Here is a 14,517-nt window from a genome sequence, read left to right on the forward strand (position 1 = left end):
TCTGTCATGGGTAGCTGAGAGACTGGACTGGACTGTTGATGACTGGAAGCAAGTTGCCTGGTTAGATGAGTCTCATTTCAAATGGTATCGAAGAGATGGGTGTGTCAGGAATGGAGACAACCTCATTAATCCACAAACCCTGCTTGTCAGCAGGGGACTGTTCAAGCTGGTAGAGGCTCTGTACTGGTGTGGGGCGTGTGCAATTAGTGTTTGATATGGGACCCCTAATACGTCTAGATACTACTATGACAGGTGACACATATGTAAGCATTCTGTCTGATCACTTGCATCCATTCATGTCCATTGCTCATTTCAATGTACTTGTGCCATCCAGCAGGACAATGTGACACCCCACACATCCAGAAATGTTACAGAGTGTTTCCAGGAACAGTCTTCCGAGTTTAAACACTCTGCTGGACACCTAAATCCCGAGAAATGAACATTATTGAGCAAATCTGGGATGCCCTGCAATGTGCTGTTCAGAAGAAATCTCCACCCCCTCATACTCTTATACATTTATGGCCAGCCCGCAGGGTTCATTCTGTCAATTTCCTCCAGCACTACTTCAGACATTAATCGAGTCCATTCCAAGTCGTTCTACAGCACTTCTGCATTTTTGTGGGGGCCCTACACAATATTAGGCAGGTGTACCAGTTTCTTTGGGTCTTCAGTGAATATGTACTCTGAATACCTCAAAGTGTTTCTGAATCTGGCAGCAGTCCGAATTTGGTCTTATTTTGTATGTCACTGCAGGGGATAGCTGATACACTGTCTTTGATGCAACATCCCAAATACAATCCCCATAAATACATCTGTTCCTTGGCCTCCCTCACCCAACTTATCAACCATAAAATTTTAAATCCCATGTAAACCTGGTTACCTAGAGACAATGTACTGAACACCCAGTGCTGAAAACAGGCTAATATAATTCTTTATAATAATTTACAAACAGAAACTTAGTTATGAATAAACTGTAACATTTTTAAGTTTTAGAATGGTAAAAGAAATATTTATAAAACTGAAGAGTCTAAGGAAAATATTTATCCTCCTCTCTACCATCTAAATAATAAAGTACAAACATAATCCTACAAAAATTTTGTATCTTATATCAAGTTTTATCTAACCAATATCAGGAACACTTTTATAAAACTATATTATCAAACCAGTGCAATACAAAATACATATTACTCAATAAGTGAGGGTTTGAGACACATGTTCAATTGCACTAATTTTGTATCCTCAATTTATTTGAAATTCTGCAGCTTACTTTGCTTCCTACAGTTAACAAACAATTCCAGGCACAGAGGTGCTGCATTTGTAAGGGCGAGAGGATCCTTGTCCCACCAAAAATTTTCAAATATAATTTTATTCCATGTATTTTTTCAGTATTATATCAAACAGTTTGACTATGACATGATTTTGGTGTAGTAAGAGTGACAGACCATAGGTAATCAGACCCATTTCCACTGCAGAGAGACAGTGTTACTCTAAGCTACCAGAAGCCAGGCCAAGCCCTGCCACTACCCATCTCATATCAGCGTATGCTTCCACAGTGACAAATGTGATTTCCTTTCCCCACCCAGCACTGAGGGGTGAGTGTCAGGTACCCCTTGCTTCCTCCATGTCCTCAGCTCCTGGAACTGCAATCACAGTGACATGACCAAGCTGTTTCCCTGTCTCCATCTTGCCCCTCAACATAACATAGCTTAGGGCCAGCTCTCACAGGCTCCCTGGACAGACATTTCCCTGCACCCCAGCGAGTCCTGTTGCCTCTCTCCCTTCCTTGCCCAACTGTCTGCACATCTAAACAATGTTTAGGACCAGAGAGTTTGGGCCCATAGCCAGAGCAATACCACTGTGATCATGTGCCCCTGCCAGAATTGCCAAGGCTATGTGCCTCACTCTCCTCACCCCTTATTCTTGCAGGCAAAAGATAGGAACACATGCGGCAACAGATCTTACAAGCCTCTCCTGGGTAATTCTTAAAGTGTCTTCTCATTGCGCCCTTCATTAATTAAATAAAAATAAAACCTAGGCAGTTTTTGCACCCCCTCTGCACCTGGGGCCTTGGTGGGAGTCTATCTCACCATGGCCTTGGTAGAGCCAACCACGTAGCCCGAGTTTTAACTCTCCTCACTTTCCGTATTCCGGAGCTGTGTGATTGAAACTCTAGTATTCTTACAGTGATTTTAAAATGAATAAACTACATTGTTTGCTAAAAATACCCTTTAATTTATTAAGCATAGGAGAGAAGTTAGAAATCAAGTGGTTAGGTGCATATCAACCAGCTGTAATATTCCACACGCAAACACACGTGTCCGCGTGCTCGCACACAAGCACACCATCATCTTGCAAATAAATCAGCACATAAAATATGTAGCTTTAATATGAAAAGAAAAGTGACCACACACTGTATACCTCATGTCACCTAGGTCTTGTTTCAAAGTGTTCTCAACATCTTCTCGTCTTCCTTGTTCCTCCTGCAACAACTGTATCTCACAACGGAGAACATTTTCCTTGGCCTCTATTGCCTCCTTTGCTACTTTAGCTGAAATGAGTTCCTCACGGAATTTTAGCAGGAGTTCCTGAAGATCCTGTAACAATGATAGCAAAAATTTAAAATAGAAAACAAACATTCTTCATAAATAATCCAATGACAACAAATTTACTGCCAATGATTACTGACGCTCAATCTCTAATTTGGGGTTAAACATGTCTTTCCCATTATTTTATCTGAAATGTTGCAGACAATGAGAGATCATTGCTACCTGGCTTGTGGAGTTTGCAGAGCAGGTAAAAGATAGTTGTAGAATGGACTAATGGTTTAAGAATACACAAGGAAAAGTTAGTTAACAATCCTAACACGAACATGCGTAATTTAAGACAAAGCTATTGAAGAGTAAGTAAAATTGATAAAGTTGCCTTAAACCAATCAGGGCATGAAATCTAGGTAGTAAAAAGGAAAATTTAGGAGATGAAGAAAACTCAAAGATATTAATGGGAGGAACTGGATAAGAGGAAACAATAGTGATGGTGATCACCTGAATTGGCCCATAATTCTGTTATTGGCCAATAATTCTATTAATTAAAATCATTTTGCAGGAGTCTTTGGAGACATTTCAATAGTATGGAACGTGACAAGCCCTCACACAACACTGTGAGACACTTAAGTTAGAGAGAGAGAGAGAGAGAGAGAGAGAGAGAGAGAGAGAGAGAGAGAGAGAGAGAGAGAGAGAGAGACGGGGTGTATACGCAGACAAAGAAAAAAATTCCGAATTTTGAACGGATATCCCGGTTAAAAAATGTACTCTGTCCTGTGCTACATGACAATAGATTTTGTAAAACTTATCTATCATTTGGGCAGGGGGGGGGGGGGGTAAAGAGAGAAGCTTTGGAAAGACCTTCGGAAAAAAAAAAAAGAGAAGTTTTAGAAAGACCTTTGATGTGTTGATGTGCAGCAACATATACACTGCATATTTTTGTATTACGAAAGTATAAATTCGAATTCCACCCAACACAGCATGTCAGTTTCCGGGGTGTTGAATCTGCGATTGCGATGTCCTTCTGTAAGCCTATCATTTCTCATGCCATGCGATCTCGCCAGTCGATGGCAGCAGATATTCAGAGCATAGGACACGTGTTGTAGTCAGCCAATAGCAAGATTACAGTTAAGTAGCATGAACACACAAAGAGGAAAAGTTAATGGTTTACATTAATATACTTAGTGTACCTACAAGAAAAAATGAGGTTTCACATAATATAATATTGGTCTCTAAGATTAATAAGCTACATGAGAAGCTAAGAGTTCACAGTTCTTTTTTTTTCTTTTTTTTTTTTTTTGCATGTGTTATACTTTAAGATACATCACACAAATGTGCCTGTAAATTTAAAATAACGACATAAATATCTGATCTTCTGGGCTCGAAATTCTTCTAAGTGGCTGGTCCTTAAAGTGATAAGTTTTAAACGAGTCAAATGCCCTGTGATTTAAGAAATTCCCAGGATTTTCCTGTGTCGTTTACAACCTGGAGAGAGAAGGGTTGCGTGCCTGCCACATGGCCAAAGCAATGTAAACATGGAGATGGGAGAGGGGGGAGGGACAGGTGGGAGGGGGGGGGGGGGGTTGACATGAGAGGGATGGGCCCTCTGAGCTCTCTCTTGCTAATGCACCCATAGCCAGGAGTTAAATGTAACTCAAGATGGCCAGTGGGTAAAACTCTGCTGGTACATGACACAGCGCCAATGGCTACCACTGAGCAAACCACAGAAATGGTGGCAACTCGAACTCGGGAATACTGTGGATGCACCAGCAGGTTCATTTAATATGCAAAACCAGTGTTATGTGAAGCATTTAAACCTGAATCACAAGAAATAGGTGCCCAACAGCACCACAGCATAGACAATTAGTTATAGTTAATAGAAGATCACTAAATTCATTAAAATTATGAAAATTAATAGTGCCTAAAATAAAATTAATTAGTTAGTTAGTTCCATGTTCCATGGATCATTTTGTACGATAAATCGCCATGATGTGGAACCAGTCATGTTATATTCATATTGCAAATTAATTTCACCCCAAAACAAACCACTAGATCTAGATGAGCAAGCAGTATTTAATTATACCAAGTAATTTAATTTAATTGTTTTACTCCAGACACCAGTCATGGTTAATTAAAATCCATCAACAAAATATAATACACTAATTACATCTTGTCCGAACAAGCAAATGCATTAGCCTATGCTTGTTGTACTGTAAAATGACCTTATATGAGGTGTGTGAGAAAAGCAATGAGACTGACTTTTCATCTACCGAAGTTTTATTTTTTTCAAACAACGATATTGTCCCCTTCGGCAGCTGTGCACTGGTGGAGTTGTCATTCCCAGTCTTGGCAGCAGTGCTGAAAGGCTTACCTGGTAAGACATTTAAAATGTCAGTCACATTCTTTTACATGTTCTCCAGAATCCCAAAATGATGTACTTTTAAGACTTTTTCGATTTCAATAAGAAAAGAAAGTCACAAGGACTCAAAGGTGAACAGGAGGGCTATGGACCACCAGGAATGCCTTTCAAGGTAAAAAATTCCATGACAGAAACGGCCATGTGACATGGGGCATCGTCATGATGCAGCATCCACTTGTCTGTGATGCCCAATCTCACCCAATTCACCCTTTTTCTTTCAAGGACATCTCTGTAAAACACTTGTCAGCAGGATTTGTTCCAGGGAGAAATTTGTCCTCAAAGGAATGTTTCCCATAGGAATGTTTCAAACTTTAGAAATGTCACTCTCAGGGATTCCCCAAATTTAACACAAAACTTAATGGCCATTGCTCTAAATTCCACTGTTCCTTTTTCATAACACACAACAAAAACACAAATTCACTAATTGCACTCTCAAAAATTACGTGATGGCTGTATGGAGGTGAAACTTGGACTGAGCATCTGGAAGGGTGAAAACACTGGCCTACACAACTAGAACAACACAGCATTGCCAGATTGCTCACAATGTTGTCAGTCTCATTACTTTCCTGACACACCTCATAGCATTTATTTATATGTATGAGGTATATTCCAAAACTACCAAAACTAAGGTCTGTTTGGTCATTAAAAAAAATAAAAACTAAAAAAATTAAAAAAGCTCTGCCTTGACTTGTATCAGCTGGTAATGCCTGTCTTCAGTTCATCCTCATTATGAAATCATTGTCCACCCAGGCACTTTTTCAAGTGCATGTTTCCAACAAAAAGTCTGAATCTTCTCCTTGGTTTCAGCAGCAGTGTGAGGGGCGTGTGTTGTTGTGAAGGAAGATTGTGCCAGATGAAAGTTTCCTGTGGCGTCGATTTATGATCGGTCATCTCAGTCTGATTAGCGTTTCACAGTACACGGCACTTGTACTTGTTGAGCAATGGTCCACGAAATCTATCGGAAAGACGTCTTTTCCACCCCAAAAAATGGTGGCCATCATTTTTCAGTTTGAAAATGGATATTGCTTAAACTTTTTTGGTTTGGGAGAACTTGAATGACACCAATGCATGACCTGTTGTTTTGATTCTGCATTTGTGTACGATAGCCATACCTTGTAACCCATAACAATGTGGGGAAAACAAATCATTTTCATTTTCTCTACTGCACTCCGCTCCAAAAACTGTTGTCCACTATGCGTTATTTGCTCTTTGTGCTGATCAATGAGCATTTTTGGAACCCATCTTGCACACACTTGTGATATCCAAGTTGTTCAGTGACTATCCTGTACATTGAGGTTCGAGTGACATTTTCAGATTATCAAGTTTACGGTTCACGTGACTGACGATGTTCCTGGTTCGATTACTGTGCCTACCAGTCCACTGACAGTTCATTATGAACATCTGTGCAGCCATTTTGAAATTCTTGACACCATTTTTGAACTTGTTTATCACTCAATATTTCAGTTTCTTGCACTAGGCGTAACTGACGATGGATTTCAGCAGCTGAAGATCCTTTTGCCAGCAAAATCTAATCACAAAGCACACTTCAAAACTGGCATGATGTATGATTGTCTCAGCCATTGCGATCTGCTCTCATTGACTGGTAAACAATTGTTGAATCAAACCAACAATGCAAAAGTTTCCTAAAGAGTTGGTAGACAGCACTGCATGGGTGAAGCTTCATTCAGGCCTTACTTGGAACACATCTCATATTTTCAGTAGTGTTACAAGCACTTGAAGTCAAAAGCAGAAGAATATTAATAATGGTTGCAATGGTTCAAGAGATACAGGCTAATCACAAATATGCTGATAGTTTCAATTTTTCTGTATGGGTTACATTTTAAGAATTATTTCAATTTATGTGGTTAAAGCTCAAAATTGCTTATTTACTAACATGTAGGATGTACATACCCAATTTGATGCCCAAGCATGGAAGCATGCGACACACTTGTTCCAGCAGTGCGGTGACATACTTGTATTAGCGGTGCAGGGATATGATGCATTCGTCAATTACGTGTGACTAGTTTCTCTGGTAGTCTTGGTAGCATGTGGCTGAATGTTTCAGTTACACAACACTTTCTTTGATTTCCAGTACTTAGAAAAATTTAGCGTGAGTACAGTTGTAATACTTACAAAACTTCACAAAGTTGCAGGTTGAGATACAGTAAGACAGAAATAATTCAGCACTCGATAATCAGGCAAACCTGGGAGTCCAGGACAAATCAGAAATTTTCCCATATTTTTAGCTAAGTGTACGTGGCAGTACAGTTGGATGCGTTAGAGAAATGTCAGAATCATGTGCTACCATCAACAACTCTTCATTCACTAGACCTATGGTATGTTTACAGTGCATTAGTGCTGTGCAGTTTTATTTAACAGTTACTTAATGAAGTCATTATACTGCATCAATATTTAGTTACTTGCACAACTGTCAAATAGACTACAGCAATATAAAAAATTTATACTGACAGTGAAGGTGTTTTCCAAACACAGTAAAAGTTCTCCTAAAACAAGAAAACACAAACACGTGAAAAATACAATGTTGTACAGAGCCACCGATCAAAAAAACCGAGACGGAAAGCATTGTAAATGATGATGTGTCAACAACTGATCACTCTGAAATTGTATGTGTGATAAATTCTGCAAACACTAAAGAAATGAGAGTGTTCGGGAGAAGTTAACGAATGGATTGACACTGACAGAAATTTAGCTATCAAAGAAGAGCTGACTGACTGACATTACAAACTGTTCTCAACCCACTTTTGAGAAGTTCACTGGAATAGCCAACAATACAACACTTCTAAATTTATAAATTTACACAACATATAAAGTAATTTTTGTCAAAAACAAGCTCAATCCAAGAAACAAGTTAGTATATCTGCAATGTTCCCCAACTAAATCATCAGTGGTACATTCCAGTCTGACTTATTCCACACACTCGACGTCAGATGTCTGTCGTATGGTATCCTAAAGACAGCAGTTCTAATTAAACTGCACCAAATTCTGGGTAACTATTTTTATTAATTAGCTTGTTCCTGATATTTTCAAACCAATGGAGCCTCAGCGGCCAGAGACTATGGTCATGTTTGTTGTGCGAGTTGCATTTGCGTGTGATAATCTGGCATCGACAGCTCCACAAGCATATTGGATTATCAAGGTCCCATTGTACCTTCAAATTTTCTATGTACATCAAACTGATCACAGAAAAACTTAGTCACAGTTGCGACTTTCAGAATTCAGTGAGTTGCTGCGCCAAACTTTGACTGTCTGATGAGCTTTCTTGAAGAACTTTGCATCCATTTTGAGATTTGTTGGGACTTGCGTAGTTTTAGCTGGTCAACTGATACATAAAATGTATGAATTTGCAGGGACAGACTTTGACTTTGTCGATGATCTGTCCACTTCAACACTCTGGTTAAACATGCTTCCACACTTTTGGGCTTATATTATTATTGTGTTGTGTACCACCAATACTGTTGAGAGCTTCAATCTGACTAAATAAGCTGAACTATCCATTCAGAGCCCAAACTTTCAGTATCGGCTACAGTCATTAACAATATCCCACCACTTTCCTAATAATTATTATTGGATGTCATAAAACTGGAACATACTGCACTGGTGTATGGTCACCCTGAGACAGAGCTAAATGACGTTGATGACACAGGGTGGTACGTCACTAGTAATAAGCATTTACTAAACAGGACTTCTCTAGAGATGAGAACAGGACCTCAATCTGAACAGGAATCTCTACAAGTAAGGAAAATAGGTTTGCACCCTAAATTTACCCGGTTTTGTGAGAGGATTGTGCACTTTTGAACGGGCAGAATGCAGCAAGCTATCCTAGATAGAGTGATTAACATAAATAGAATTAATTTCGGGTGTGGCCCATGGAAGTGTGACACACAGGATCTTATATATTGTATATAACTGATTCCGCCCTTACATATTAGATGACGAAAAAAATTGTAAAAAATTTTCTCACTAAAAATTTTACGGGAAAAGCACTAGCAGATAATGCTGATCAGGTTTTATTTCAGCTGCTGTACCATATTTGATATTACGAAGAACAGTAACGAATGAAATCTTGTTCTTATTTTACTTTTGTCCGATAGAAATGGTAGTAAATTATTACACAGTTTACAACTCATATTTCATGGCATAAAAATGCAAGGATAACAACAAATTTATAACTCTGAAATAAAAAGGCGTAGTGCAGACTGCTTCACTTATTGTGGAAGAGTTTGAAACAATCTTGTCCCTTTGCAACACTGAGGTTCTGGTTGCATTTCAAACACTTTCTTTTAGTTCTGCTATTGCAGTGCTCATACTAAAATGTTCATGGTGACAAAATGTCACTGACTGTGAGTCAGTTATCACATGCAATATATTACTGTCCAGACCTGGTTATGGATGAGGTTTTAATAGCACTGCTTTTTATGTACCTAACTCATCTTCTAACAGTGCTCTCACTCTTCTGCCATCATTTTTCTTTCTGGACAAGCCAGAAGTTGCCTTCTTTGGTTTATGATTTCTTTATTTCTGCAGTCAATGTATTACACGTTATAACTAGGGACAAGAAAATTTTGCAGAAATGGTAACGCAAAAAACAAAGCAAAAGTACTGAATTTGAGTGAAGTGATGCGAAACTGGCAATTTTTACGAGACATCACGAAATCTGTAGTTTTTCCATATACAAAAGTTATAAATCTGAAGACAGTAGTCCGCAGCTCGTGGTTGTGCGGTAGCGTTCTCGCTTCCCATGTCCGGGTTCCCGGTTCGATTCACGGCGGGGTCAGGGATTTTCTCTGCCTCGTGATGACTGAGTGTTGTGTGATGTCCTTAGGTTAGTTAGGTTTAAGTAGTTCTAAGTTCTAGGGGACTGATGACCATAGATGTTGAGTCCCATAGTGCTCAGAGCCATTTGAACCATTTGAAGACAGTAGTTCACTACTTCTTATAACCGACAGTTATTGTGTGTTAAAACTGCATTTTTGCTTCTTATCCTCTCAAGGCTGAGGTTCGTTTATAATCTTAACTATCAATTAATTTTCTGCACAAGCAACTTCGATGTCATGACATAAATAGCACCAAAATTAGCTAAAATAGCCCGGAATTTGACAAAAGACCTGGGAAATTTGCCAAAAATTGACCTCAAATTTGATTAAAAAAATAAAATTAAATTAAAAAGTGAACTGGACAGACTCTAAAACTGGCAAAATAAATAACACCAAATATGGCAAAAAAACAACATTGAATTTGGTAAAACAACAATGAATTTGGTTAAAAAGCACCAAACATGGCAAAAAAGAGACACACAATTCGGTTGGGAGGGAGGGTGGGGGGGAGGGTGGATGGTGGCGGTGGGGGGAAGGGGGGGGGGAGGATGACACAAATTTGGTAAAAAATAGCGCCGAATATGGCAGACAATAACACCAAATCCGTCAGACTAGACACCTAACTAGGCAACAAAATTACACAGTACTTGCCAAAAACATCACTCACTTTGGTTGAAAATGATACCAACTGAGGCAAAAATGACAGAATTTGAGAAATAAATACACAAAACTTATTTGGCAAAGGTATTAACTAATTTGCAAAAACAAAAATGAATATAGCAAAAAATAATACTAGATGTTTCAAAAAATAGCACCAAATGTGGTAAAAAAATCCACATGTGGTAAAAAATAACAACGAATGTGACAATAAAACAAAACTATTTTTTTCTGTCCCCAGTTATAACATATTTTACAACTGTGATAAAAGTCTTCTTAAGACAAAAAACATTTTGCTTTATTCTACAGCATCTCCAATAGTAAAGATTTTTTTGTTCCCTACTTCATTCTTTATGTTCTTCCACAAATATGTGGTAGATATTAGCACACAGCACGTTCACTAACTACTTTTACAATTTTTTTGTTGTGAAGGTACACTGTCATCTCTTGTGGTGTGGACTTTCAAAATTAAAAAAGTTTTATTTGAAACACATTATTATTATTATTTCTTTACTTTCTCAGACGTTAAGTCTGGTTAAAAATGGAAAGTGACGTGGACCTTGATCAAGCGTGACTTCCTTTTAACTGTATGGTATATGTTATATTGCATTTAGGAACTTTCGGGTAATTGAACATGTATCAATAGTTACGGATTTCTGTAGTTGTACATATAAGTTTGATGTAGCTGTATTGCATTGATGTACTGGTGGATATTGTGTGGTATGACTCCTGTAGTTGATAGTATAATTGGTATAACGTCAACTTTATCCTGATGCCACATGTACTTGACTTCCTCAGCCAGTTGGATGTATTTTTCAATTTTTTCTCCTGTTTTCTTTTGTATATTTGTTGTATTGGGTATGGATATTTCGATTAGTTGTGTTAATTTCTTCTTTTTATTGGTGAGTATGATGTCAGGTTTGTTATGTGGTGTTGTTTTATCTGTTATAATGGTTCTGTTCCAGTATAATTACCGAGCGGGGTGGCGCAGTGGTTAGACACTGGACTCGCATTCGGGAGGACGACGGTTCAATCCCGCGTCCGGCCATCCTGATTTAGGTTTTCCGTGATTTCCCTAAATCACTCCAGGCAAGTGCCGGGATGGTTCCTCTGAAAGGGCACGGCCGACTTCCTTCCCAATCCTTCCCTAATCCGATGAGACCGATGACCACGCTGTCTGGTCTCCTTCCCCAAACCAACCAACCAACCAGTATAATTTGTATTCATCATTCTCCAGTACATTTTGTGGTGCATACTTGTATGTGGGAACATGTTGTTTTATAAGTTTATGTTGTAAGGCAAGCTGTTGATTTATTATTTTTGCTACATTGTCATGTCTTCTGGGGTATTCTGTATTTGCTAGTATTGTACATCCACTTGTGATGTGATCTAGTGTTTCTATTTGTTGTTTGCAAAGTCTGCATTTATCTGTTGTGGTATTGGGATCTTTAATAATGTGCTTGCTGTAATATCTGGTGTTTATTGTTTGATCCTGTATTGCAATCATGAATCCTTCCGTCTCATTGTATATATTGCCTTTTCTTAGCCATGTGTTGGATGCGTCTTGATTGATGTGTGGCTGTGTTAGATGATACGGGTGCTTGCCATGTAGTGTTTTCTTTTTTCAATTTACCTTCTTCGTATCTGTTGATGTTATGTGATCTAAAGGGTTGTAGAAGTGGTTATGAAGTTGCAGTGGTGTAGCCGATGTATTTATATGAGTGATTGCTTTGTGCATTTTGCTAGTTTCTGCTCGTTCTAGAAAGAATTTTCTTAAATTGTCTACCTGTCCATAATGTAGGCAAAAATCCGCTCCCGGGATTGGAATGACTCCTTACCCTCTCCCTTAAAACCCAAATCCTTTTGTCTTTCCCTCTCCTTCCTTCGTTCCTGACGAGGCAATCATTGGTTGCGAAAGCTAGAATTTTGTGTGTATGTTTGTGTTCGTTTGTGTGTCTATCGACCTGCCAGCGCTTTTGTTTGGTAAGTCTCTCATCATCTTTCTTTTTAGATATATATGTCCATAATGTAGGTTTTTTATGTCGATGAATCCCCTTCCTCCTTCCTTTCTGCTTAATGTTAATCTTTCTGTTGCTGAATGTATGTGATGTATTCTATATTTGTGGCATTGTGATCATGTAAGTGTATTGAGTGCTTCTATGTCTGTGTTACTCCATTTCACTACTCCAAATGAGTAGGTCAATATTGGTATAGCATAAGTATTTATAGCTTTTGTGTTGTTTCTTGCTGTCAATTCTGTTTTCAGTATTTTTGTTAGTCTTTGTCTATATTTTTCTTTTAGTTCTTCTTTAATATTTGTATTATCTATTCCTGTTTTTTTGTCTGTATCCTAGATATTTATAGGCATCTGTTTTTTCCATCGCTTCTACGCAGTCGCTGTGGTTATCCAATATGTAATCTTCTTGTTTAGTGTGTTTTCCCTTGACTATGCTATTTTTCTTACATTTGTCTGTTCCAAAAGCCATATTTATATCATTGCCGAATACTTCTGTTATCTTTAGTAATTGGTTGAGTTGTTGATTTGTTGCTGCCAGTAGTTTTAGATCATCCATGTGTAGCAAATGTGTGATTTTGTGTGGGTATGTTCCAGTAATATTGTATCCATAATTTGTATTATTTAGCATGTTGGATAGTGGGTTCAGAGCAAGACAGAACCAGAAAGGACTTAATGAGTCTCCTTGGTATATTCCACACTTAATCTGTATTGGCTGTGATGTGATATTATTTGAATTTGTTTGGATATTAAGTGTGGTTTTCCAATTTTTCATTACTATGTTTAGGAACTGTATCAATTTAAGATCTACTTTGTATATTTCCAATATTTGTAGTAACCATGACTGGGGTACACTATCAAAAGCTTTTTGGTAATCAATGTATGCATAGTGTAGCAACCTTTGTTTAGTTTTAGCTTGATATGTCACCTCTGCGTCTATTATCAGTTGCTCTTTACACCCTCGTGCTCCTTCGCAGCAGCCTTTTTGTTCTTCATTTATCATTTTGTTCTGTGTTGTATATGTTATTAATTTCTGTGTAATGACTGAAGTTAATATTTAGTATATTGTTGGTAGGCATGTTATGGGGCGATATTCAGCTGGGTTTGCTGTGTCTGCTCGATTTTTAGGTTTCAGATAAGTTATCCCATGTGTAAGTGTATCAGGGAATGCGTATGGGTCTGCAATGTAACTGTTAAATAATTTAGGTTACAATAGAAGGAAACATTCCAAGAAGGAAAAATATACCTAAAAACAAAGATGATGTGACTTACCAAATGAAAGTGCTGGCAGGTCGACAGACACACAAACTAACACAAACATACACACAAAATTCAAGCTTTCGCAACAAACTGTTGCCTCATCAGGAAAGAGGGAAGGAGAGGGAAAGACGAAAGGATGTGGGTTTTAAGGGAGAGGGTAAGGAGTCATTCCAGTCCCGGGAGCGGAAAGACTTACCTTAGGGGGAAAAAAGGACGGGTATACACTCGCGCGCACACACACACACACACACACACACACACACACACACACACACACACATACAGACAGAAGCAGATATGTCTCCTTACCCTCTCCCTTAAAACCCACATCCTTTCGTCTTTCCCTCTCCTTCCCTCTTTCCTGATGAGGCAACAGTTTGTTGCGAAAGCTTGAATTTTGTGTGTATGTTTGTGTTAGTTTGTGTGTCTGTCGACCTGCCAGCACTTTCATTTGGTAAGTCACATCATCTTTGTTTTTAGGTATGTTAAATAATTTAGTTAGATGTGAATGTGTTGAGGTGAACTTCTTTAGCCAGAAATTTGCTATTTTATCTTCTGTAGGGGCTTTCCAATTGTGAGTAGAATTAATTGCTTGGGTGACTTCATGTTGCAAAATTATCACTTCAGGCATTTGTGGTATCATCTTGTATGTGTCTGTTTCTGCTTGTATCCACCGTGCATGCCTGTTATGTTGTACCGGGTTTGACCATATGTTGCTCCAGAAGTGTTCCATGTCTGTTATGTTTGGTGGATTGTCTATTTTAATGTGTGTGTTATCTATTGTCTGGTAAA

At 38.4% G+C, this 14,517-nt stretch overlaps 1 protein-coding gene across 3 annotated transcripts in view; it reads right to left on the minus strand.

Moving 5' to 3' along the window:
- The window catches only part of LOC126094844 (rab GTPase-binding effector protein 1), a 176,364-nt gene that overhangs the window by 30,066 nt on the left and 131,781 nt on the right, over window positions 1–14,517 (minus strand). For all 3 annotated transcript variants that reach the window (XM_049909470.1, XM_049909461.1, XM_049909451.1), the window contains one exon: window positions 2,419–2,594. In XM_049909470.1, the coding sequence (XP_049765427.1) occupies window positions 2,419–2,594 (176 nt within the window). The remainder of the gene's footprint in view (window positions 1–2,418; window positions 2,595–14,517) is intronic.

The sequence above is a fragment of the Schistocerca cancellata genome, chromosome 1, assembly GCF_023864275.1.
Source record: "Schistocerca cancellata isolate TAMUIC-IGC-003103 chromosome 1, iqSchCanc2.1, whole genome shotgun sequence".
In the NCBI taxonomy this organism is placed as follows: domain Eukaryota; kingdom Metazoa; phylum Arthropoda; class Insecta; order Orthoptera; family Acrididae; genus Schistocerca; species Schistocerca cancellata.